Below are 27,867 nucleotides of genomic sequence, written 5' to 3' on the forward strand. Positions count from 1 at the left end.
AAAATAATATTCGACCTGTTTCGACCTAGAGCAACTTAATGCATGGGGCCTATATAGTGGCAAACCAGGGGTGGTTAAATATCCCATGCCTCCTTCAATAAAATAAAATTATATTGGTTTAAATAAAATATTATAAATTCACATTTATTATTTAAATTGCTTATATAGAATCAGACGCGGCTTCAGAGACTTATCAGGAGGGAAGGGCATTTTAAGTATTAACTGATAAGTTGATTTCCCAAATTAGTACTTAGACACAGAGCCATATATTCATATAAGTATGAGCTAATTTAAAATTTAATATAATTGTAAGCTATAGACAAGGAAGCAATTGCCCTGTGTCTACATGAATTACCAATATTATATAGTAATTGAGCAATGGATGATCACGACTTAGGATTTACTTTTAAATAATTATTATAAGTTGTAGTGATGAACAGTATTGCAATCGTAAAAAAAATCACTAGGTACCTGTAGCTGTCACTTATTATATTACGATTTTGTGCACTAGACATTGAGTTCTGTGAGTCAGGTTGACACTGATGAAAATAATAATTATACGAAAACCAGATCACATGTAAAATGAAAATAATATTTACCAAAACAAGTTTTTCATTTTTAAAATATCATTTAGGAATGTCAATTTTGGATTGAACCATTGTTATTAATAAGTAGTATTAGATTATTTCATAAATGTTAACTCCTCATTTTTTGCTAGTCTTTTTAATCTCTGCAACATTATAACAGTAGTTATTTTAATGTTCTTAACACTATTCATGTGGTCTCCTTGTCATAGGCACAAAGAGGAAATTTCAATGGTGGGGGGGTCCTATCATTTTCAACTAAAAATTATAAGTTGAGGCTTTGTTCCCATAACTTTAAATGAATAAAAATAATCATTAAATTATTATTATTAGTTATAATCACTAAGAGCTGTGTAATGTTGCAAGATAAAAACTGAATTAAATAAAAAAAATATCACAATTATATAAAATAATACATTTATACAATAAAAAACGATAATAAATGCGGGTAATTAGCCTCTCCTTTATTTGTGCTTATGACCCCTGTGTAATAGTAATCATAAGGGTGCACATATATGTATGTCCATAATAATTACTATAACATGACATACGTAGTGAAAATAGTATCTGTATAAAAAATAATAATTTATATGCAACATAAAAACTTTAAAATTAGTAAACATTTCTATTTTAATAGAGCCTACTTGAGTATTAACCAATAAAAAGGATGGCTTATCTTTTACAATGGCCTAAAATATGCATAGATTGAACATAAATGTTTTTCATAAGCCCTTAATTCATACATTACCTATAGTAAAATGTGATGCACATAAACTGCAACTATTCAAATATTTATATAGTAGAATTTAACATAAGTTAAAACATACAATAGGTATAGACACAAAGTTCTATTATTGTAAATTAAATTAAGATTTATATTTATATTTTGATAAATGTTTAATAATTTTTCTAACATTCACGAGACATGCAAAGTCTTGAATTTAATATTTTATCTCTTAAGACCTTAAATTTATAATTATGACAAAACACTTAACTAAAAAAAAAAAAATATATATATATATATATAAATGAAAATTTAACATCACAATAAGGTATTACAGAAAAAAATAGTATCACACTGGTATGAGGAAACTTCTAAGACATTAAACACTATTTGCTTATAGCCACTGACATTTAAAATTATACATAAAAAGAAGTGGTGCACAGTATGAAATATAATTTTAAGCACTATTATGCAAGAAAATTATAATTGATAAGAAAAAGTTTTGCTATTAATTACAAATTAACTATCAAAATATGATTAATTTAGATGGAAACCTTTTTCTAGGGTAGCAGCTAACAAACGTTCTCTTAGTGTTTGTTCATCTGGATATTCAGGCAATTTCAAGTAATGAACACAAGTGTTTACTGATGGAAAACTACCTGCACCAGCATCGACTTTTCGTACCACAGTTAGTCTCGGATATAGGTTAGCCAGGCCTCCTGGTGGTAATGAAGAGCAACCAGTAGTAAATTGTAAAAATGATTTACGTTCTTCAGAATTCATTTGTTCCAATACATTCACTAAACGTATAAATCCAGGACTGAAACATTTAAAATATTATAAATTATTATGAAAATACTTTCTCGCAATAATTAAAAATAAAATAAGATATACACTTCATTTTTATCTAATTGTTAGATAACAATAATAATAACATATTTTCAAAAATTAATTTTAAAAATTGCATATTTATATGAGGATTAAATTATAATTTATGATAAGAACAGAACTAAATGACCAAAAAAACCTAACTAAACATTCAAGTGTCAAAATAAGCTATTAATGATGGTAAATTAACACCCTTATAATTTACATTAATTTAGTAACTTTTATATATTATATTGTACAATAATTGTTTTTTTTAAATGTAATTTTAAACACACTTTAAGTTTACATTTTAGTTGAGTTTTTCAATTTATAAATAGCTCAACCAGAAAAATAAAAATAAACAAATATAGATATAATCAATTTATATATTATACTTTTTATTTTGTACCTTTCTTTATTATAACCCAATTTAGGTTCAGTATAATTCAATAAATCTTCTCTTGTCCATTCTGGTTCTTGTTGTCCACACAACATTCGTCTAAGCTCAAGTGGAGTAAATGCATTTAATTTTTCAATAGAGAATACACGGCAAAAACCAGCTTTTAATGCTTCCATTTGTCTTTTGATGCCAGTTTCCAAAATAAAATCAGTTAATAAACTAACATATTGCTCAACATTATCCATGTTAATATCTTGACCAAGTCCTTCATCAATTAAATTAACAAATGTAAATGGAAAACAATAAGATGATGGTAAGTAAATCATGCTCAAGCTTAGATTTTCTAGTTGAACTGCATCTGTTTCACCACATTGAAATTGTAAATTTTTAATTTGTTGAGATTTTTCTTCATCATTCAAATATTGGTCAAGTAATATTTTTTCCTTTGCCAAAATTAACTTTTTTAAATCATTTATAAATATTGCTTGTTCTTTGTCTATTTCAAACAAGTCAGACTCATTCAGCTCTCTACCTGACCTAATTAAATAATTAAATTTATTATTACATTTTCAATATTATTTATTGTTTATTTAGCTTACTCATTATTTTTAGCGTTAGTTAAAAGTTTTAGGAATGGTAAAGATAATGGAAGGTCAATTAAACGATTATCTTGAAGAACTTTAGCTAGGAACATGCCAAGGAACCAAAAATGTTTAACAGCTCTATCACAACAAGGTTGATCTTGAGGCAATGGTGCTGGATAAAGTCCACCAGAACGTCTGACATAATATCCTGGTGGTTTAGCACCTTCTTCAAGCCAACTACATTGGCTGGTTTCTTCAGGTATTTCATCATCGCACATCCACATACCTATATAATTTAGCCATGAAATGCATTTTAATTATAAAATTCAACATACAATACTTAAATACACTATACATACAAAGATCTTTTCGTTGGAATTCTGCAGCAATTAATGAATAAAATTCTAAAGTGGGGCCTAATCCAGTACCTTCTTCACCCATAAACTCAACTTCCAAAACGGTTTGTCGATCAATATGAGCACGCATAAGTTGTCTACCCCAAGCAAGTATGTTTTCACCTCGAGGTATACGAACACGATCATGTTTTAAGCGACCAACTCTATAATCTTCTTCTCGTCTAAGTGGTAGACTAGAACCAGTACGATGTCGTTCCACATTTTCTCTTTGAGATTGCAACCAAACAATAGATCTAAAATAAATTAAATATTATTTAATATAATTTAAGTGAAATAAATAAATAACACCAACACCAATTCACATACACACAAAAAAATATACATGAATTGATGATTGCAGAAACATCACCAGTCACATATTTTATGAAATTAAGATATTAGTAAAAATATATACTAGATTTGTGTTTTTATAACTTAAGATGTTTTTACATCAAATAACGAATAAAAACATATGACTAGTTTATGTTTTTACTATTTTCTCAATTTCATAAAATATGTGACTCGTGACATTTCTGCAATCATCGATTCATATGTATATATATATTACCTAGAGGGCCCAAACGCAGTACAATTGAAATACAAATGCCTTGTTTCAAATGGAAATAAAAATGAATAAGAAAGATTCATATGTTCACACCAAGATGGAAGTGCACTTGAACTTAAAACTAGTGGATCTTGAATTTGTTGAACTAGTTTATTAGTCATTTTTTTACTATTAAATATTTCATTATTAATTAAATCTCCTTCATCTTTTTTTTGTACTGAAAACCAACAATTGTATAAGCTATAAAACAATAAGCAAATAATTCTTATAATATTATATAGAATAATAATTACCTTCAAAAAAGTCATCAGTGTAAGGTTTAAGTAAAGAGATTGATGGATTAATGGAAAGATTATGAAGTTCCCGTAAAAGTTGAAGCACATGATCAACAGTGCAACCAGTACTGCTTAATTGAGTTCGTGTAGAGAATATCGGTAAATCAGAATCCCACTGATTATCAGGGTCCAAACTAAGTTTTTGAGCTTCATTTGTCAATTCTTCATATATTATTCTTTAAATAAATAAATTATAAAAATAAATTATAATAAAAATTGAGTTATTGAATTGTACTCACGTATATGTAGGTTCCCAAATGCGTCTAGACCTTTCTTGGCGACTTCCAAGATCGGCTAACTGTGCTAATTTCTGAACAGCATGGAAAATGGTCCAATTAGAATCCTTAAGTTCAACTTCTACATCTTTAATCTACAAATATAATTAATTTATGAAAAATAAAAATAAATTATTTATTAAATAGTTAAATAGATAAAAGTATTTAATTTAGAAAATTTTAATAACTTACACCTGGTAAATTAGGACCTTTTAAAGTCAATTTTAGTCTTGGTAATGATGTCTGATTATTAATTGTACTTGAGTCAGAGGTAAAAATATCAGAACTTTCCTCATTTTCATCTTCAGGAGGAGCAATAACTTCTAAATCAGATGTTTGATTTACATTTGTACGCCCAGGTCGAGGATCAAAAGCTGGAATTAATGCAGTGAACTCTCTCCTAAGTACATAATCATCATCCCACGACCGTCTCTTATATGGATTACCACATCTATCTGTACCCACAATACTAGCAATAGCAGCATGTTGTGATTCATATGTTTCTTCCTCCTAATATAAAATAATACATAATTTATAAAATGATCAAAAAAAAATCAATAACATTATCTTTGATAATATATTATTTTATTTACTCCTCTCACCATAGTGAGTAAATTTCTGGAAACCATCACCTCTTCATATTCTTGTTCATCTTCATTTTCATCATCATCAGGAATATCATCATCTTCAACAATCTCTTCATCATCTTCAAGTTCCGCAAACAAAGCTGGAGCACGAACACTATCCAAAAAGTCCTATAAAAGTTAAATTCTTGGTAAATTGAATAAATTATAATATACTATAAAGGACACTAACTTCTAAACTGACTTGTTCACTATCACTTGATGTTGATGCTAGACTCATAGTTAAAGCTTCGCCAACACACAAAGTTCTATTAGCAATGGTTGTAATAGAACATGAATTATTAGTAGTATTATTAACTGATAAACTTGGATAACTTTGTGCTGTTTGAAGTAAACCACCTAAAAAATTAATTTCTAATAAATATTTTTTATTTTATGATTTAAATATGGAATGATTTTATAAATAGACTACATATATAACTGAGTTATTGAGTAGAATTTGATATAAAATTTAAATAATGAATATATAAATAAATAATTTATATATATTCTTCTTCTCCTTCACTTTTATCCCAACTAATCGAAGTTAGCCACTCTTGTCCTAAACCTCCCCTAGTCTTGATTTTCTACATTCCCTACGCACACATCAACAGCTCTCATGTCATTCTCAATTGTATCCAGCCATCTCTTTTATAGTCTTCCTCTTCCTTTTTTCCCTTCGATGTTTATTTTCATAACCTCTCTGCTTTTGTTTCTTCTTGCCTCTTCACATGCCTAAACCATATTATTCTATTTTTTCTCATCTTATCCATTATTAATAATCATTACCAATACTACCTCTTCTTACATATTCATTCCTTATTCTATCTTCTCTTGTCACTCCACTCATCCGCCTAAACATTCTCTTTTCTGCAACACTCATACTCTATTCTATTTTTCTATCAACCACCCAATACTCCGAATCATATAGCATAGTTGGTCTCACCACACTTCAGTAAAATTTATCTTTAGCCTCATTGAAATTCTCTTATTATATAAAATGCTTAAAGTTTTTCTCCATTTTATCCAATTGCACTTAGGCCCTCCGCACACTACACAATTCACTGACGTATAATTTTATATTTAAATATATAATATTATCATTCAAAGTAATTATTATTTTTGCCACAGTCCTTTTGTACTAATGATCCTAAATATTTAAAGTTCTCGACTTTACCTATCACATCACCGCTTATTGTTATCAATCCTTTCATCCCCTCTACTTCTTAATTTCTTTTTCCAGTCATACTCTATATATTCTGTTTTATTTCTACTAATTCTCAATCTCTTTCCTTTAAGGGTTAACCTCCATTCATCCAACTTATTAATAACTTCTTTCAGATTTTCAAAACTATATCATTAGCGAACATTATACACCATAGTATCTTGCCCAGTATCCCTTTAATAACTTTATCTATTACCACAGAAAACATATAATGGCTTAGAGCCAACCCCTAATGCACACCAACTTCTATGTTGAAAAATCTTCTGTTACTCCACGCAAACTTTTAGCACAAGTCTTCAAACCTACATACATATCCTGAATCAAATTTATATATATTTTTACAACCTCCTCTTTTCTTAAAATTACAACTTAAATACCAGAATTTTTTTAAATAGTAGTTTCTAATTAAAAAAAAATATATAATAATACTCAAGGCTAAACATTTATTTATTTATTTTTATATACAAAATATTAATTTATATATTCATTTACGAGTGTAAACAATTTTCTAATTTTTGTTTTATTTTATTACTTTATTATAAATAATGAACTAAGATTAAGGTACTATCATAACACAATAAATAATTTCAAATAGTAGTTCATTTTTTTGTTAAAACATGCATTTTTAGATTACATAATTACACAACAGGAAATACATTTTAATTATGATAAACGATAACAAAATGCTCAATGTTAAATAAGAATAATAAATGTAATTTTTATTTACTTGGAAAATTAGAAGACAGAGCCAAACGAACAAGACTCGATACTGAAGTGGGAACTCGTTGAGATAAGTGATTAGAGATTTGATTTTGATTATGACTATTAGTTCGTTCATAATGTCTATGCTTTTGATAAGGAGCATATGTTTCGACTACAGGCTTTTGTATAGGAATATCTCCTTGTAACCTTGGTGGTGTGTTAGATGCTAAATTTGGTACACTAACACTCATGTGATTTGAAGAATTATTTCGGTTATCTTCTTTTTTATTTTCCTTTTCTAAATCTAATTAACAATTTTAAATGTAACATCGCTTTATCTCATCTATAGTATATAATAATTTAAATTTAAAATTATACCTAAATGGTTTGAATTACATATTTCTGTATTGAAAGCAGAATTATTTGCATTGTTTATTAAAGTATCAGTAGACAAATCTTGAGTCTGAGAATTAGATGAATCAGATGTATTATGATGCATAATTATAATTGGCTTCTCTTTAGAGTTTATCTAAAATATAAATTAAAAGTAATTAAGTATTATATGTAATAATAATAAACAATGTTCTTACTTTATTGTTAGGTGGTGTGTCAATTTGAATAGATTGCAATGTATGAACTAAACTGGTAACAGAACTACGCCTATAAGTTGGTTTAACTCTTCCCAAAGCTGGTAAAAATTCTTCTTCGTAATAATTACTATTTTTCTTATTATTTTCAATATTTTGTTGCGTTTCATCTGAAAAATTCATAAACTAATGTTAAAAAAAATATTTAAATAATAAGTACTTTATAGATTATTTTGCTAACCATTTGATGTAGATTCAACAATTGTAGCGAGATCAACAGAAGGAGTTGGATGAACAACTATTCTAAGTGAATTATCTAATGAATTTGTAGTTACTGGGGTAACTGAAGAGGTATCCATCCTAATAGCTGAGATAATACTTTCAGTCAATTGTTGAGCAGCTTGCTATAATATTTAGATAGAAAAAAAATTAATAAATTAATTTTTAATAAAAATATTCAGTCATACCTTAACTGCTAAATCATCAGCAGAAGCTGCTTGAGTGCTGGCTACTGACACATTTGTACTAGAACTATCATTAGATGCTTCAGGTAAGCTGGGAGTTGAACTAGACATTCTTGTCATAATGTTAGTGAAAGTTGCACTTGGACTGTTTTTGAATTTTGCTATAGTAATAAAAACATATTACAAAGAAATAGTAAAATGTCTTATTTAAATTATTGCAAATAAATAAACATAATAACATGCAAAGTTGTAAACATTTATTAAGAAAATTTATTATTTTGAAAAATGAAATTTTAAATAGTGCTCAATTTGGGGTTACGTTAGAGTAGGACAGAGACAAAATAATACTCCTTTTAATTTATATAATATTTAAGCATATCCTAATTGATTTTATAAATTATAAGCAATGAAGAGTAGTTTTCAATAAAATTCTGCTTCCTTAATTTAATTTTTCCCAATTCAAGCACTAATTTAAAGATTGTGCAAACTACAATAAATTTTAAATTAAGTATAAATGCCTACAGGTAATCTAAATTCTAGAGGAACAATTATAATTATACATTTGTATAAAGGGATTAGCATGCTACATATTAAAACACAAATTTGATAAAGTTTCCGAAGTAGAAATAAAGAACCATCTTATTTATAACATACAGGCGGATGTAGTTTGGGGTTCATTGATTAGCCGTAGATCATACTTCCCTTCAGCACCCATTCGGTATGAGTTTGTAACTCCATGATCCCACACAACATCTATCCAACCTGACCCCAATATCAAAGTCTTATAATTAAGACTTTAAATTCACATAATAAAAATTAATGAATTTTGTTTATTATTTACCATTATGCAAGTCTCCAGTAACAGTTCCAACACAAGGTGGATTTCCATCTTGGTCCCTCCATTTCCAATCAATACCACGCATAACTCTAGCACCGGGCACCATTTGTTTATACATTTGAGACTTAAACAAACGACGTTGGCGTTTAAGACTAGCTTCTGCTTCTTTAGCAGCTTTACCTATAACAGTTTACATAAATTGTATAATAATATATATTAACTTGAAAAATTAATTTGAATTAAAAAAAAAAAAAAAAACTATAAATTACTAACCTAAATCTTCACATACACCAGTCACAGTTCCGTAAATCTCAAAACCAGATAATGAAAGATAATGGGTTTGGCCAGAAGCATTTTTACCATTTTGTTGAATTCGAACATGTCGCCAACCTTGAGTTTCTTCTTTATCATTTATTTCTATAGACCAAGTAGCAGTATTTCCTGGTTCATTTAATGCTATATCATCAATATGTGTGTATAATGTAATCCAATTAGATCCATCTTTAGACATCTATTTAATTATAAAAATATTTATATTATTATCATAAGTTAAAATTAAAAATAATATTATAAAACCATTATCTTACTTGGAATAACCAATTTCGAAGAGCAGAACGACCATAACCTCTAGCATGTCGAAGTGTATAATCTGTTGGAATTATCCATAATCCAAGATCAATAGAAAACCATGCCTTACTGTCATCATTGGTGTGACAGTTGATTGCAACAGAGTCTCTACTTAAAATATCTTCTACTTGACCATAAGGTAAATTCCGCCCATCCGAAGACTGGACTAGCATTAAACCATATTGTCCAGGGTTAACCCAATCTACTGAAGTCTTACCATTTGTTCCAATCCAATATAAGATACCATTTTTATCAAAATCATAATAGTGTTTAAATTTCATCGGTATATTATTTTTATCTTTTAGTTTTTTAACAAAGTTATAAGAGACTCGTTCATGATCATACCACTGTTTGGCAACCATTTTTAATAGGTGTTTTTCAAGTTGATGCACAGTAGTAAGAGGTTCCATTCTTAAACCTCTTCCTGAGCGATCAACAAGAGTTGTTTCTTTTGCAGCTTTTTCTAAGCGAAATCTTATACGCCTTGATAAAATCTGTAAAATATTTTAAACAATAACACATTAAAAAAATGAAAAATACCATTTCAATCATTAATTTTACTTGTAATCCATGGAAAACACCAGGTGATTCATACAAGTACACAGGTAATCTTTCTATTGATTCTAAAACAGATATGAGTTTCTGCACTAAAACAGAAGCACAAGTCTCTGTGCTTTTTTCATTTTTTTTTTTCCTATGAAATAAGTAAAAATAAATAAATTATAATATTAGTATTAAACCTTAATTTTTACTTTAAAACATTTAACAAAAATGTCAATCCTAAGTTTCTGTAATTCTGCAGCTTCATCACTTTTTTCATGACAACTTATTGTTAAAAGTTGCAATAGGATTTCAACTAAACCGCTACTATAAATTTCATATGCTGAAACACTACCTTCATCCTCCATTAACAATTGTTTCAATTCAAAAACAGCTTTACAAAGAGTCGAAGCCCAATAATCTTTGTTAGAGCTGTCTTTGGTTACAGAATACTGAAAAACATAATTTTAATATATTATTACTATTAAATTACTATATTATTGGTAAAATGGGATAATTATGTTAAAATTAATTATTACTAATTATGAACATACTTGATTTTTTATAGTGAATTCAATAGCATTAACAATTTTGCTTAACCTTGCAACAACACCTCTAGGCTGAGCCTGTGCAGCCTTAAAAAATTTATCATATATTTCTTGAGCTTGTTTTCGAATCTAAAAAAAAAAATAAATAAATAAAATAAAATAATATAAAAATTCAAAATCAAAATATCAAACTAAATTAATTTAATTAACCTTTTGACCAATAGTTTCAGATTTAGTAGGTACTAAATTTGCTTTTTTCACAGTTTCCCAACCTGTGGTGAAATCACTATAAAGTGGCATTAAAGCAGTGAACATGTGTTGATTACCTCGATTTGATTGAAATGAAAATCCATTTGTATCACATGTTAATGTGGTAACTTGCTATAAAATTTATTGAAAACATTGTAGTTTATATTCTTAAGCAAATAATAAAAAAATATATTAACCTGTAGACCATCAGAATTTTGTATACTTAATTCACTTTCTTTCTTTGAAATAAGAATCCAGTTACCAACTGCTATTCTATTTAAACCAGGAAAACTTAAAATTGGCTGACTTAAGGTATTAAGTTTAACAAAAACTTTTGCTTTTAAATATTTTTCAATAAATTCAGTTTTATTTTCTAAAAAAAAAAAAACATAAATTAATTATTATTATATATTACTGATGCTATTAGTTAATTTTATAACTTCATCAATTATATTACATAATAAATACTCAATTATTCATTGAATAAAAACTGTAAAAAATACATAATGGTTAAAGGATCTATTATCAAACATAAAAATATACCTAAAAAAATTTAAAACTATGGATAAACTAAGGAAAAATATTTTTGAGTAAAATAAAATTAAACAAATTTTAATTAAAACACTAACTAGCTTGACCAATAAAATGTATTAACAATCCAAAACACAAATTTCACGTTAAATAAATTGTATATTTACCGTCAGAAGATGGTTGGTCAGAGACTCTAGTTTTATCTGTATCAAATTTAAAGTTGAAATAAGTAATAAAATAAAACTATAAGTGAAAACTATTAACTATTATTAACTCTTACTTGTATCAGGTTGGCCTTCAGGGCTTCCACTGGAATACATGGTAGATAGTTTATCATTTATCATAAATCTAAACCATCCATTGCTGCCATTTGACAACTCTAAGACAACATAATCATTCCAAGCATAAAGACAATCTCGACCACGACAAAAAAACCAATCTTTCCAATGATATGCATGTCCAGGTAATATTTCTTTAGCATCTTCAATTTGATACTAAGAAAATAATAAAATATAAACATAATACATGTAATATAATATAAATTGAATACTCATTATTAACAATTAAAAAGATCTATAAAAGTTATAATTTTATACCTGTTTTGAATCAATCTGTTGGATATTATCTTTTTCTGGATTATTATCAGGACCAATGAGCTGTTGAACTTTACAAAAAACACCCAAACGTGCAAAATGATCAAGAAAAGTGTCCTGGCATTTAATCAAAAGATCATAAATAGTTTGTAGAGCAATAACATGTCCATCATCATCTTCCTGCAAAAAACAATAAAAATATTTATAAAAATAATTGACAGAAATTTTAACATATTAAAATTAAAAAACAAAATCTATTGAAGCTAAAAATGCAATTATTAATATATAGTTAAAAACATTAGCAACAGTAATAAAAATTAAAATACATGTTTATATTACAATAATATAATATATTAGTAAATAGGTATAACATTTTATTTTAAGGTATACAAATGCTCTTTCATTAATTAAAATGCTAACGGTTTATAATTTTAATACAAACTTAATATAACTTAAAATATTCAATAATTTTAAGAAAATAATATTATAATTTAATTTACTTTATTAAGACTTTATACAATTTAATTTTTCTTAAGATATACAATTATAACTATTTCAATTCATTTTATTGGCTTTAAATCAAAATTACTTCACAGTAAATTCATATTGATTATTACTTACCAGAATTATATATTTAATAAAGATTAAACTATACACTTGACTAAATTAAACATATAAATTAGTATGAATATTAATAAGATAATTAAGATAATAAGATAAGTTTGAAATTGCCAAACAAATAAAAAACAATTTTGAAATAAGAAAAAATTGAATTACCATTTTTAAATGTTTTGGTTTAATAACTTTTCAAAATAATGAATAGCTATTAAGAACATTAGGAATGTAGTCATTTGTGATAGTAAACTCTACCCTAATACATAAAGCAATGGTATTAAATAAAATATAGTAAGTATAATTATAAATAGTTGTATCGAATAAATTTCTATGTAAAAGAAATTAAATCAAGAAAATAAGAATGTATATATAATATATATACAAAAAGATAACGGATTTTTGTGGTTCAATATTTTTTCAACTTGATTCTATAGCACAAGATTATTTTTATAATAATCAAATTGCTTCAAAAATATATTAAGCCATATTTATTTTTACATTTTCAATAATTAAAATAACAATTAACATTTATTAAAGTAGTAAATTGGTTAAACTAAAATATAAGATTTTCTTTTTCAAATAAATCATGTTATTCACAATTCTGAAAACTAAACGTACAATGGATTAGAAATTCTAACATATTACAGAAGACATAGATGTCTCCAAAAATAATATTATTTGAATAAATTTGTATTCATAGAACATATGAATAATTTTTTTTTTTTTTAGAATTTCTATACACAAATAAAAATATTTATAAAAGATAAGTTTGAAAAGTGATGTGACAATTATTTAATTTCATTGTATAACCAGCTTTTAAATATATACGATGAGAAAGTTTTTAAATTAAAAACATGCAAAATTATAGATACACACATAAATACATAGACAAATATTAGTAATACCAATACTAATTGTACCAAGATAATTATATTTCATAAATAATCAAAATCATAAATCCGAAATCAGTTAAAAAGATAATAGTATTTGCTGTTTTGTAGAATTTACATTAATAAGATCTAAATTAAACTCAATTAATATTTTTATAAAAATATTTAAAATATAAAATAGATGCATTTAATAATAATATATCAATAATTAGTCAATTGATTAGCATTTATTAATATTATCAAGATTGTTTTTTTTTTTTTGTTTTTATTGTATTTTATTAATATAAAGTTTTAAGTTAAAATGAAATTTAAGATATTGTTATTTAACACAAAAAACTACTACTTATTTATTCAATTTAATATAAATTTATTAAGTTTTAAGTATAATTAATTATTAATAATATTATTTTGTTTAGGTTATAGTAAAAAAAAATCTAAATGTTTTACTTTCATTGAAGTTATATATATATCATTCAAATAAAGTTAACAATTAAAATTTGAAATTTTAACATAAAATATAATATTACTTATTATTAATAAGTTAAGAATCTATTTGCAATAGAAATTAAAAATAAAAATATCAAAAACAAAAATATAAGTTTTTAAATTTAAATACACATTGAAAATATTATGAAAAGTCAATCCAGTTTCATATATGCATAAAATCCTAACATTTTCTATGATACGTGCAAACAGTTAATTTATTTTACCATCCAGAATTTATAATTTTTTTTAATAATTAACAACTTGTAAAGCTTTCGAGGTAAATATTTCTGGCTGTCATCACTCATATCATAGTAAAACAGCAAATTCTTATCCTGGAATAAAGTTAATTGGCAAAATAAAAACACTAATTTAATTTCCTAAATACAATTAAATCAAGAAAAGAACAATTTTTAAAATGTTCCATGGCTATAAAGAGGAACATAAACATATAAGACATAATGGATGTATAATAAAATATTCAGAAAACACATAAATTTGAAGTATTACCTCATTGTCGAGAACAGTGGCAAGCACTTCAACCAATAAAGGAGCAAGGTTATTCGGACATTCTAACTTACATATATCTTCAAGCCAATCTGGTTTAATATAGTGAACCATTTTTTTGATTAAAGAGAGTGATGTTCTCCTAAAAATAGTTATTACCATTTAAAATATTAATAAATTCAAAAACTTAAATTCACAAAAAAAAAAAAATAAAATAACCTGATTGAAGGCAACATAGTAGACTGAAAAGTATTACAAAAAACTGGCATTAATCGTTTGAGATAAATTGCTGCCATTTCAGGATCTCCTTTTGGTTCTTTAGATTCATTTGAATGGACAATTTCATTTTTGGAAGACATCAACCATTCTTTTAAAAGTTTTGAAAATTAAAAAAATTTAAATAATCATTAAAATTATAGTTAAATAACATTCAATTTACCAGGAGATTCCAATATAGCTGCAACTTCACGATGTCCTTCATCCATTCTTTCTCGTGCTTTATCTAGTGGAGTTTTACCTTCTTCATCACGAAGTTCTGGATTAGCACCATTTTTTAGAAGAATTTTAGCAATTGATGGTCTTCCGAAACATGCAGCATAATGTAATGAAGATGATCTGAGTCCTTTGTTAACATCAGCTCCTTTGGAACACAAATATTCAACCATTTCTTGAGTCCCGAATGCAGAAGCCCAATTAAGTAATGTTTGACCAACTTCATCCACAAAATTTACATCAATTGCTAAAATAATTAACAAAAATATATTTATTACCCAAAATTAATTATGTAAATAAACAATTTTACTTACCACCAGAATTAACTGATTCCATTAATGCTTCAGTGTCTTTACTTCTAATACAATCAATTAAATGTCTTTGAGATTTTTCAGCACTAGAATCTAAACGCCGAAGTTTCGGTAATAAAGGATTATTGGTTGTACATGCCACTGTGCTCCATGACACAGCATCACGTCCTTCAAGAAGTAGTACAAGTAATAAGTCAACCAAACGCATAGTGTCCAAACAGCATCTACCATATAAAAATATTTTTACATATATTCAGAATAAAATTAATACTTGATTAATTTACCTCTCGTCTCCTTTTAGAGCTTTTTCAATAGCATCAGCTAAATTAGATCTAAATAAATCCTAAAAAAAAAAAAAAAAAAAAAAAAAAACATTTTAAAAATCTATAAAATAGTTAATAAACAAGAATTTATTTTATTTTGACATTGCCTTTTTATTTAATTTCTATGTTCCTCCAAAAAAAAAAAAAAAGAACAGTAACAACTTTAAAAATAAATTATGTGATATATATAAATATAGAATGATATTATAGTTTAGTTTTAATAAAATAAACATACATGAGACACAGATTTAGATCCACGGCAAAGAGTTGTAAGCAGACTAATAACTGTAGATATAGACTGAGAAGATTTAACCTCTGTAGTTGAAGCGTTTGAATTTAAACCTGTAATTAAAGTATATGCATATTTTTTTAATTATTAAAAAAATAAAATAAATAATCAAAACTAAATATCAGTAAATATGTGTGTATATATTTGGGTGGTCTTTAAATTTCAAGTTGAAATTATTTTAGTCTCATACCCTAAAAAATTATATATACAAGAATGAATTACTCAAAATACTGCTTCAATCAAACAAGTGCTCATTTTAACTTAAATTTTAAACTTCCAAAATTTTTCTAAAGGTTTAAAATTTTTACCCTTATTTTGTAAACCATTGGCCAAAATAAAAATTGTTATAAATGATAAATTATATAAAACTAAATTTAAAATAATTTTTGTATTAATTAATATTATTTTTTTTAATATTTATATTTTTTTGTTAGCTATATTAACTTAAGTGTATAAAAATCTGTTTTGACAAAATTTTTGATATAGTAATGTACTACATGTATATATATATATATTTACCTACAAGGTATGTACTATATATAATTCATTATTTTTCACTAATGTGTAAAACTTTATCTTTCATTTTTTCAATATCTCTATAAGCTATTTTTAAAAAATAATGTAACGTAAAAGGGAATTATTTATATTGGCTCTTATATTATTATTGATATTTAACATTAATCCAAATACACAAATTATCCATCCAAAAAATTAGTTTTTGAACAGTGGTTAGTCATAACTTGTGTTTAATAGTGTTCATATATTTCAAATGTTTTTTATTTTTTTTCTGAAAATATATTTGTAATTATTATTATGATACATTAGAGGATAAGTAACAATATGTATTTATTTGATAATGAATGCAGTCAAATTACTGATGTCAAATTGCCATCAATCAAGTAAGCTTTATTGTTATTTTTCTATGACTTAGGAATTATTAAATTAAATATACATGAAAGTACTCATCTTTCTGTACAAAAAATAGTTATATTTTGGGAAAAAGCAAGGATTCATATACAAGATATTTTATAAACTAAAAAAAAAACTATGTAATGAATGGAGAACCAAAAACACCAAATTCCAAATTAAAAATAAAGAATTCATATTGAAATCAAACAATTTATTTTTGCGAATGCATTAAATATGATAGGTAATAATTATTACTTTTACTAATATTATTTAATGATATATTAAAGATTTTAGAATACAAATTTTTAAATCCAAACTGATCATACTTTACAAATATAATAATACTACAACCTTTAATAATTTTTTTTTATTATAATAATTTATTATATAATAAAATTATAATTTTATAAAAGATGTATTTAAATATAATGATTTTGACTTCTCTAAAATAGTTTTGAAAAAATATTGTAGCCATTAGTGGTATTTGTGAGATGAAGCAATAGGATTTTAATCTCTCAATAATAATATAATGATCAATTTAAAAAAAAAAAAAAGAGATGATTAAAACTTAAATTCAAATGATGGTTTAGATGAAATAAGTAAAAATACTTTCAACTAAACCATATGAAGTATCATCTTAACTTAAAAAGGATTTAAATAATTTCCTAAAGAAAAATAAAAAAAATAGTTTTTGAACGACTTAGTATTGATACAAGTTTTATACTTGATAAACTGGAAGAACAGATAAATGACATTGCATACAAAGAAGGAGTGAAGTTTAATAAAGAATATAACAACATTTAAACCATAGACGAATAACAGAAAAAATCTCAATTAAAAATTGCAAATTGTTAAAGATTACAAAACAAGTATCCTGATAGCAAATAGACAACACTAAAATAGTATTATATTTATATAATGGTCAAAGTTTTATGAAATAAATACAAACATTTTAAAACATTTTCAGTTTTTTAAGAGTTTGAACTTTAAGTTAAAATATAAACAGAGTAACTTTGTCCTATTAATCCAATATTTTATGTAATTCTTTCTTATATGTAAATATATTGTTTTAAGGGGTAAAATGAAAATATTGTTGATATTTTTTTTTATCATCTATGGTGAAGGACCATCCTAATACATATATGTATTATTTTGTTTAAAATTACATACCCGGTGTTCCAATATTTGTTACTGTAGGTCCTGCTGCTGAAGATAATCTAAGTAGCAATTCATTTAAAAGTCCATGTTGTGCTAACGGTGCAGGGTCAATTCCACGCCGTGTAAATCTATCAGATAATGAGGCGAAACATCTTAAAGCTCCATCAGAAACATGTGTATCATCATGTTTAAGCATTGTAGATAAAGACTCAACACAAGTAGGCAGTGAAGCTTCATTTGGCTCCATTTTAGTACATAATCTAGAAACCACAGTCATGGCTGAATGTAATGTATCTTTGTGTACACAAGATCCAACATCACTAATGAACAATAACACAGAGCTTAAACCACCAGCTTCAAAAACAGCACCAGCTTCTCGAGTACATATTAATTCCAAAACCTAAATTATTTAAAATATAGGTATTATTTTTTTTCTAATAATGTTAAAATTTAACATACTTTGCAACATTGTTCAGCTAAATCTTTATTAGTGCGTGAAAATATATCTGAAATTACTAATCGATTGCAAATTGCTTTTAATGCACCATCAATTGCAACTATACGTCTAGTACATTCAGCAGAAACATCTAAGTAATAAGTAATTGCTCGAGCAGTCACTTCAAGTACACTGTCTGGAGCACTTTCATCCAAAAATATACGACAAAGAGCGGGTAAAAATGAGCGAGGTGGGCATCTAATGAAAAAATAAAAATTGATTATAAATAAAATGCTACAAAAAACTATAAAATAATAACTTACACTTCAAAACATCGATCAACATTATCAGACATTAATAATAACATGCATAACTGTTCCAGTGCTATGAGTTGCATATCCCTTTCATCCCCCTGGCCTGTATTAAGCCATTCCAGAAGTGTTTCTGGATCAACATCAGCCATCTTTCAAGAATATGTACAATGTGTACTCTAGAACAAAAAAATAAATAAAGTTAGAACTAAAAAAAATGTTCATATAAAAATAAAAACAATGCACAATTTAATATTCAACAATTTGGCACAGCATTTAGTTCATAGTAAATGTATGTACATTTATATCAAGGTCATGGCAAGTAATCAAAAAGTAACTACGTAACACTTATTAACATTATTTTCTTCTTTTAATTTTATAAAAATCATTACGCACTCTAACTTTTTATTGTTATTACAAAATTTGAAAAAAGATGTTCAACTAAAGTAGTAGAAATAGAAACGATAAAAATGGTTTCATTTTTAAAAACTTAACACAGTAGTATCAGATACAAATAAACCTATATGATAAAATCAATATAATGATAATACACACAAGAACTTGACTTTTATGTTATATTTATTCAATAATTAATCAAAACCATTATTTATTATTTAGCATACTTATTTCAATTACATTATTCTTCATTGTGAATAAATCAATTGCCTATATTATCCAAATTAAATAACTTTAAATTAATAAAATAAACCTTACAGTTGTAACTTAATAAAATAATTGTAAATATTATAACTTTTTTTTATCTTGCATTTTTATACTATTTTAATAAATATATAATATATTATGTTAGAAAATGAAAGTTGAAGAAAAAAGAGAAAAGGAAGACCAAAAAAGATAGTTGGATACAAGGGCTATTGGTGTGTGCGTAAAGGTGGCCAACTCCAAATAGTTGATAGTTGAGAGAAAGGCAAAAGAGAAGAAGAAAATTATAAACCTATAGGAAAACTTATGATAATAAATAAGATATATTATCTATTTAGTAACAGTACTCATAAATTAAATTATTAAAAATTAAATAATAAACTAAAGGGAAAAAAAAAATAATAAGCAAAAAATATAATAATAAATATAAAAATGTACGTTATAATAGACTTTTAAATTAAGACAATCGGTAACTTATGTTTACATAACAATAGCATACCTTGTTCTTAATGTTTAATAATCAATAAAAAAAAGTCGGTTAATAAAAATATATCTATGTTATTTTATTGTGTTTCAAATTGAATTTTACTAGTAAGATAACAATGAGTTAAAAATTTTTTTAAGCGGAAGTATACGATTTTAAAAATATTTCAAATAATACCATAAAATATATAACCAATTTAAACAATATTTTTACTTTGTACATGCTAATTATTAGCTATACTAGTTCTATTAAATAATAAATTTACTAAAAAAAAGGTACAATTTTTATTTGTCAAAAAATGTAAAATGTACTGTCTAATGGGTTGCTCATAGTCATATAGTAAAGATTTCAGACATTTTTTTTATTAGTAGCAATACAATTTATAAACAAACATACATAGATGCAAAAATTTTCTTGGTTTTTATATGTTTAAATCAGGTTGGCTTAATCATAATGTGGAATAGGCTAATAAGCCAGAAATAAAAACTCTAGAGACTAGATGACTATTATATGAAACAACCTTTTTACACAAAATCATTAATAGAGTTTGTCCTGAATTTTTGCATAAAATTAACTATAAAGTTACTTAATTTAATTGTAGGACAATTACCCTTTCTTATCCAATTAACTATAAAAAATTATTACAGTCTAGATTACTGGCATCCAATATCAAGTAATATTATAATTTTATTATTATATTAAATTATGATTTTTTTTCAACACTTGTTTTGAATTAAAAACTAATATTTTTAATAATTTTAAGTAAAATATGTTTTTATAGTTGATATATATATAAATTGTTATAAACGTAATATTGAATAATATCTGCACTTTTATTCTTTGGGGTGTCAATATTAAAATAAATAAATAAATAAAATATAAACAGACATTTTAATTTAAAAAATAATATAGTTGTAAGAAGCAAAAATTAGATACTTATCTATTTTACTACCACTTATAAATTATTTAATACTGCATACAATTTTTAATATTTTTCTTGCAGTATCCAATTTAACATAGTTTTATAATGTTCTAGTTTTATATAAGCACTAATTACTAAAAAAAAAAAATCTTTTAATTAATTAATATGAATAAATGTAACTACAAAGTTCTTTAAAAAAAAAAAAAGTTTAAATCAATTAAATTATTTGATTTATACTGAATACATAATTATAAACAATTGAGTAGTACCTACATAAAAAATTTGACACAAAAAAATTAAATTTTTAAAATATTGGTATTGTCTCAATTTTCAAAAAATAAATGTAAAAATTATAATACTAAGTATAATAAATACATAGTTTATGAAAAATAATCTATTTTTTTTTAATATCTATATAAAAAAAGAAAAATTTCTAAGCAAATGATCAAATATGATAAATGTTCATAAGTTTATTGTTGCTTTTTAAGTTATAAATTTGAAAATATATATATTAAATATTTTTACGTGACTGTTTATACATCAATAACTTAATTTAAATATTTTTAATTTGTAATTAAATGTTGATTTTAATGAATAAAGAAAAATACATTATAGACAGACTTACAGGCCTAATAATAATAATAATAATATTAAACTTCTAATAATTAATTCTAACTGTATAAAATAGATAGAAGAGTAGTATCTAAAGATTTTTTTTAATAAAATTGTTAAAATTAACTGGTATTCATCAACATAGCAAAAAAATAGTTAAATTTAGAACTTAGGAGCTCCAAGTCTATTTAAAAGTAGATTGTACAACTAAATTAATAACATCAATTTAAATGTAAATATATCGGTACTTTCTTGCAATTAAAATAAGTGTTGGAAGATTTTACATTTATTCTTTATTTTGGTTTCTTTATATGCATATTTAATATTCAAGAAGTATACTATCAATTTTTAAATTTATAAATATGTATATATATATAAATATATAATTATATTTATATAATACTTCCTTTAATTTATAATAATTATATACATATAGTACCTACTTATAATAATAAAGATATACAACTACATTACCAAAACAATTCTATCAACAGCACCTATGAGCTATACAAGTAATATAAATCTAAAATATTTGAACAAAATTTATGAAAAGTTAAAATAAAATATAACTGTCAATAAAATAATAAATAGGTAGATATAACTTCAGAGTTTTAATAATAAATTTTAAAATTGTCAATTTAGTTTTTTAAGGATGGCTTATCATTGATTTCAAAAAATTATTACAAAGAATATTTTTTGAGAATATAATCTTATGACCAAATTGATAAAACAGAAAAAATTAACTAAAAGATCCATTATAAAAACAATGAAAGAAACATTTTATTTTATAAAATTCAATAGATGATCCACATCATTCCAATCTACAAATATAGAGAGCAAAAGAAAAACCCACAGAACATTGTAAATAATTTCAACAATAATAATATATATTATATTAACGATAGTAACAAGTTAAAATATAAGGATTGGCGGAGAACAATGAAACCAAATTGCTTTGGGAAATTATAAGCAACATAATAGTGCCTAAAATTTATAAATTTAAATTGACGGCACGATTCAATTGTACATTTGATGCTGAAACCTCTCAATCTAAATAATGTTAACAAGGTACAAAATACTTAATCTAACCTAGGAATTTCACTATCTGAAAGTATTTACAGAACAAAATAAATGAATGCATGTAAAAAAGAAATAAGACAAAACGCAAGACAACCCCATGTCAAGCGAGATCCGCAGGTTGACGACGCGTGACTGAAATATTACCTTAAAATTTATCAACCGCTCTGGAGCAAAGGTCAATCACTAAACCTGACATGTTACGATGACATCGTCGAAATGACGACTGCGTTACCAGGGATGACAATCACAGTCTGAAGTCTTTGTATCTGTTTAGGTGTTAACTATTTTCGTCACAGCACAAAGATAACTAAAAAGCTTAGTGTATTCTCCGTATAACCGAGAGTAGGAATTGGTTGGAATCAGAAATATGAAGTCAAGCTAAAACGAGATAGATACGTTGGCGCACGCACAGACATACATTTGGATACGCACACTAATACAGTAACACGCAGTCGTATTAGTAGTAACACAGTCCACAACACTGGAGAGCGGAGAGAACAAAAACACAACGCAAATAAATAAAAGATTACGCCGTACGAACTACGAACGGCGGCGACGATAACTGCTTGTTCTGGCAGAGCAGCGGGAGAGGGGGGTCAGATGGAGAGAAAACAGTTTTTCAGACTAACCAGTAACCAGTCGAACACTTTTGGTTTATCGAATCAAATAATCATATTACCGTCGTCGTTATAATAAAATGCGATTCTTCGTTGTGCTATTGACAATTTTGTATGTCGTCACTGTAACGGAATACGACATCTACATTTCCGAACAATTATCAATCATACGTATCCGTCCGTTTCATCTCACAGTTGGGACTGGTAATTTTATATGGAGTACTATTCTAGATTGTTCTCGATTTCCCTGTGAACAAGGCAACATAAAAAAATATGAGCAGTCCTGAATCCGTACGTCATTCGCGTATGACTGGTCGGCAAGCTTGGACCAGAACAGCTGTTCACTATTATCATTGCTGCAATGAGATCATTCGTCTATTGTTATCACGGTTGATGTATATCAGTCGTTAACAACATTACGATTCTTCAATCAACAATTCTGACCTGCCCATCATGGATTTTAGAATTTTACTCAGAGGAAAAATATTTCTATTTGTTATGTTCATTACTCGTTAGTTGTTTGATACCTGTCTCATATACCTAACTTACCTATATTAAACGAAATAATTTCTCTTATAATAATAACTATTCTTCAGTACCCACAAGTTCTTAGGTTTTTCTTGCGGTTTTAAGTTTCATAGCAAAATTAGTACCTTAATTTGGGGATTAGGCTATAAACCTAATTTTTATGTCAATATAAAATGACCATTATAACACTCTCTTAGACGAAAAATTAACAGTAAAATATAAAAAATTAATTTAAAATCATAAACTTTTAAATAGTTTATACTCAAATTAATACATACATATATATTATAACTTACTAAGTTTCAAACTCTGCTTCAACGGTTCCAGCTAGACAATGATAAATCACTGAGGACAAGTAATTTTGTATATACGGATAATATTATATTTTTAATATTTCATAATAAATAATTTTGCTTAGATTACTACCATGTATTTTAAATATTGTATATACTTATATAGTTATAACCAATATTGATCATGCAAGTTTTCGTAAACGCTCATATTACGCCACGACTCATGAGCATGAAAAAATTATCTACTCTGAACATCAGACAATCCATCTATTTTAGAGAATCATATTTATTATTTTTTCCGTCTACAATGATAACTATGCACTGTTTCTCTACATACATTTACAAATAATATATTTGCCAAGCGCATATACAAGGAAATTCAACCCTTCCTTACCCATGACATTTTTAAAGTAAATATATATATATATACCTATTTATGATATTTCAAAGACTTTACTAAGATTAAAAATTTAATGTATAATTGTACAACTAAAGTTTATTTTAAGTAATTTTTTGTCATTTTTAGACTACAAAATTCAATTGCCTAACTAAAAGATTTATAAAACATAATTACATTATTTTTGGTTTAAAAAACTTGCTTCTGAGTTTTCTAATTAAATTAAATTCAAATAGCAATGACTTTAAAAATCCATTGATTTTTACAAAAACTTTTTTACCGAATTATAACATTTTTGAATTAGAATTGAAGGTATGGATGAAAAATGGAAATCGGTACTCGATAAAAAATCTCCTAAGTCTGCTATCCATACTATAGGTGTTATGAATAAGGACTTTTATCTAAACGTTAGATGTTTAATATTCATACATTGCAACACTCCTGGTGTTGACCACGATTTAAGATATACATAGATATCTTGTGGAACAAAATGATAAATTAAAGAAAAAGAAAAGGCAATCAAATTGTAGGTACTGTCATTCCTAAAATCAAACATCAGTCAAAAATGGTCTTTGGAATATAATTGCAGTGAAGAGGAAGATAATAAACCCACTTTACCTTCTCTTGGTAAGTATTTTAATTTCAAAAAAAGAAATTACCTATCTATTGATACAAATTTAAACTAATTAAAATAAAAGTGCATTAGTGTATTAGAGACACCTACAAAAAATTTTAAAAAAATATAAATATATATTTTCACACTTTGTTTCTAAACATGACAGAACATGATATTTTACCCTCAGTTTCTTTTGAGGAAGAAAAATTATTAATTCAAACATCTAACATGCCAGAAGATTAAAAAAACAAGCGAATTTGATACCTACTGATAATATACTACAAATGGATAATTGTTGTTCTTCTCAAACTAACAACAAAATTGAACTTGCCCAAGATTATGTTTTATACTCAAAGTTAATTGATAGATGCCATGATTATCATAATTAGATCCATATTTATTTATTGATACTATATTAACACCACAAATAATCAGAACTCTTGTTGAAATAGGGCCTTGTCAACCAGGTTTTAATAATTATGATTATGTTTATCAAGAAAATGAGCCCAGCAAAAAATGTTTTTCCAACTGGTATAACAAAGAAGTTAAATCAGGAATAAGCTGTAAAAGAAATTGGTTAGTATATTCCCCAAAAGCTAACAAAATGTTTTATTTTCCTTGTTTTTTTTTCAATATTAACATAGTTATCAATGATCTAATCCTAATAAAAGTGTTTCTAATTTCCATAAAGGATATGAAAAAATTATTAAAAATGAAAAATCCAAGGACCATAGAAAAAACAGAAAATGAATATTTAATTTTAAAAGGAAGAATTTCAAAAGACATGATTATTCAACAAAACATAATTAATCAAATTTCAAAAATCTCAAATAGAATTTAATCGAAGTGTGTTAAAACGATTAATTGATTTATTTTTATTCCTTTCAACAAATGGTCTTCCATTTCGAGAACACAGAGAAGACATTAATCAGGAAAAACCAAATAAAGGAGTTTTTATAGAAATAGTTAAACTTGTGCCAAAATATGTCTAAATACTTGACTGAATCAAACTGAAATGAGACATACTTGATTTCAAAAATTAAAAATAATATGCTTAAATGTGTGGCAGATACATACAGTATTAAATGAAGTAAAACAATCAAAATATTTTACAATTATTGACAATAGATATTGGAAAAATTGGCATTCGTGATCTACCGTATTATTCAAGATGTAGTTGGTGATCTACAGTTATTATTACCTATTATTATACGCATATTATCGTAGACCGCAGTGGGACAGTATTGCAATAACGATTAATGACATTCACAATACAACTATAAGTCATTAGCAATGTTGCTGGATAGGTTAGATTCAAATTGTTCATTGGTCTGAGTTTGTCTATAATTTGTGCGTCTGAATTTTATAAAACGTTTACTGTAATTGAGACAATATAATATAAGATAAAAATTATCTTATTATAATATCCTCTAATAATCTACAATCTAAAATAAAAGATATATCATCATTAGCACTATGTAGTATTCATTGTTGTGCTTATAATTTAAATCTGGTGTTTATATATTCCATTAGATCGTCTATCAATGTAGTTTTATTTTTTTGGTATTCTTGAGGCATCATGGGTGTAGCGAGGGTGGTGCAGGGGGCACTTGCCCACCCCTGCGCCTCAAACTGAATTATATTTGTTTATATCAAACGTATAAGTTTTACATTAAAATCAAAAATTAAATAAGATATAATTCTAAAAATAGTTTAGTGGGACCGAGTGATATCTACACGTGTAATCGTTTTGACGTTTTATGTGTTATCCAATGGTCTATATGTAGATTATTTGAATTACGAGTTTAACACTAATCATTTCATGTTTTTGCCCCTCCCTGATTAAAATTTTAGCTACGCCCATGTGAGGCATTGTATACATTTATAACTAATAATTTACCAAGACTAAAAATATTTGATAAAGAACAAAAGAAAATTGATGGTTTAGTACTAACACTAAAACAACTTTCAGAGACAAGATGGACGAGTCACAAACGTGCGGTAGACTCGGTATACATTAACTTGGCAGCAATTGTTATTTTATTAAAACGAATATTATATAATTATTATAGTAAATAAATAAAACCCACAAATTTGACTGCTACTACCTACAAAAATGTATAAAATTCACACTAAAAATTATAAAAATTGACATATGTTTTTGGTGATTAACGCACACATCAAATTGTAATAATAGGTAGGTATATGGTTGGACTTATAACGCTGGCTATATAGGCTGCACCCTATGGGCCCTTACCACAACAGGACCCTCATCACACATCATATAACTAAAAAAAAAAGCTCTATCTAATAATACAATAATAATTTTTTTTTAAAAGTTGATTAAAAACTGACTCCGAACATCAATGACAGAAGAAAGTCTCAACATGTTAGCTTTACTTAGCCTGAAAGTGACATTTTAAGACAAATAAATTATGATGATATAATAAGTATTTTCAATGCAAAGTTAAGATGTAATTAACCAAAGTTTAAACCTGTAAACCTAGTTATTATTATTTATTAAGCTATTTTATATATTATATGTTAATCTACACTTTAATAGTATTCTTAAATGTTATTTTTTTTCAAGCAAAAAACTAGAAGTTAGAAAGTTGCATTACATTCGATTTTGGGATGAAAATTGTGAGAAAATATTTTAGAAGAAGTTTAAACGGTTA

General features: G+C 25.7%; 1 protein-coding gene and 1 long non-coding RNA gene across 2 annotated transcripts; one reads left to right on the forward strand and one right to left on the reverse strand.

Moving 5' to 3' along the window:
* Positions 1–1,845: 1,845 nt before the first annotated feature.
* Positions 1,846–23,303, reverse strand: LOC112690352 (E3 ubiquitin-protein ligase Ufd4). The gene is made up of 37 exons (XM_025564358.1): positions 22,883–23,303; positions 18,993–19,159; positions 18,693–18,927; positions 18,246–18,633; positions 16,113–16,219; positions 15,839–15,897; positions 15,558–15,778; positions 15,191–15,490; positions 14,971–15,118; positions 14,755–14,893; positions 12,260–12,436; positions 11,944–12,157; positions 11,831–11,866; positions 11,330–11,505; positions 11,094–11,264; positions 10,890–11,012; positions 10,547–10,787; positions 10,357–10,487; positions 9,756–10,289; positions 9,442–9,679; positions 9,172–9,348; positions 8,985–9,092; positions 8,334–8,491; positions 8,108–8,270; positions 7,870–8,036; positions 7,658–7,808; positions 7,305–7,583; positions 5,546–5,712; positions 5,332–5,484; positions 4,922–5,239; positions 4,694–4,824; positions 4,413–4,630; positions 4,123–4,336; positions 3,519–3,808; positions 3,175–3,445; positions 2,585–3,112; positions 1,846–2,128 (listed from the first exon to the last, which is right to left on the reverse strand). Exons 2-37 carry the CDS (start codon positions 19,130–19,132, stop codon positions 1,846–1,848), a joined length of 7,554 nt encoding a protein of 2,517 aa, XP_025420143.1. The 5' UTR covers positions 19,133–19,159; positions 22,883–23,303.
* Positions 23,304–25,003: 1,700 nt separating this feature from the next.
* On the forward strand, positions 25,004–25,921 carry LOC112690353. The gene is made up of 3 exons (XR_003149207.1): positions 25,004–25,200; positions 25,642–25,765; positions 25,881–25,921. It is a non-coding gene; the product is annotated as an uncharacterized LOC112690353 (long non-coding RNA).
* The last annotated feature ends 1,946 nt before the right edge of the window (positions 25,922–27,867 follow it).

Source organism: Sipha flava, unplaced genomic scaffold (assembly GCF_003268045.1).
Source record: "Sipha flava isolate LNK unplaced genomic scaffold, YSA_version1 49_pilon_pilon, whole genome shotgun sequence".
In the NCBI taxonomy this organism is placed as follows: Eukaryota; Metazoa; Arthropoda; class Insecta; order Hemiptera; family Aphididae; genus Sipha; species Sipha flava.

Excerpts from the sequence above, each read along its gene's own strand:
- LOC112690352 (XM_025564358.1), bottom strand. The coding sequence starts at position 19,132 with ATGGCTGATGTTGATCCAGAAACACTTCTGGAATGGCTTAATACAGGC. Across the intron at positions 18,928-18,992 it reads GTTGATCGATGTTTTGAAGT|ATGCCCACCTCGCTCATTTT; the intron begins GTAAGTTATTAT and ends TTTTTTCATTAG. Across the intron at positions 16,220-18,245 it reads AACAAATATTGGAACACCGG|GTTTAAATTCAAACGCTTCA; the intron begins GTATGTAATTTT and ends CTTTAATTACAG.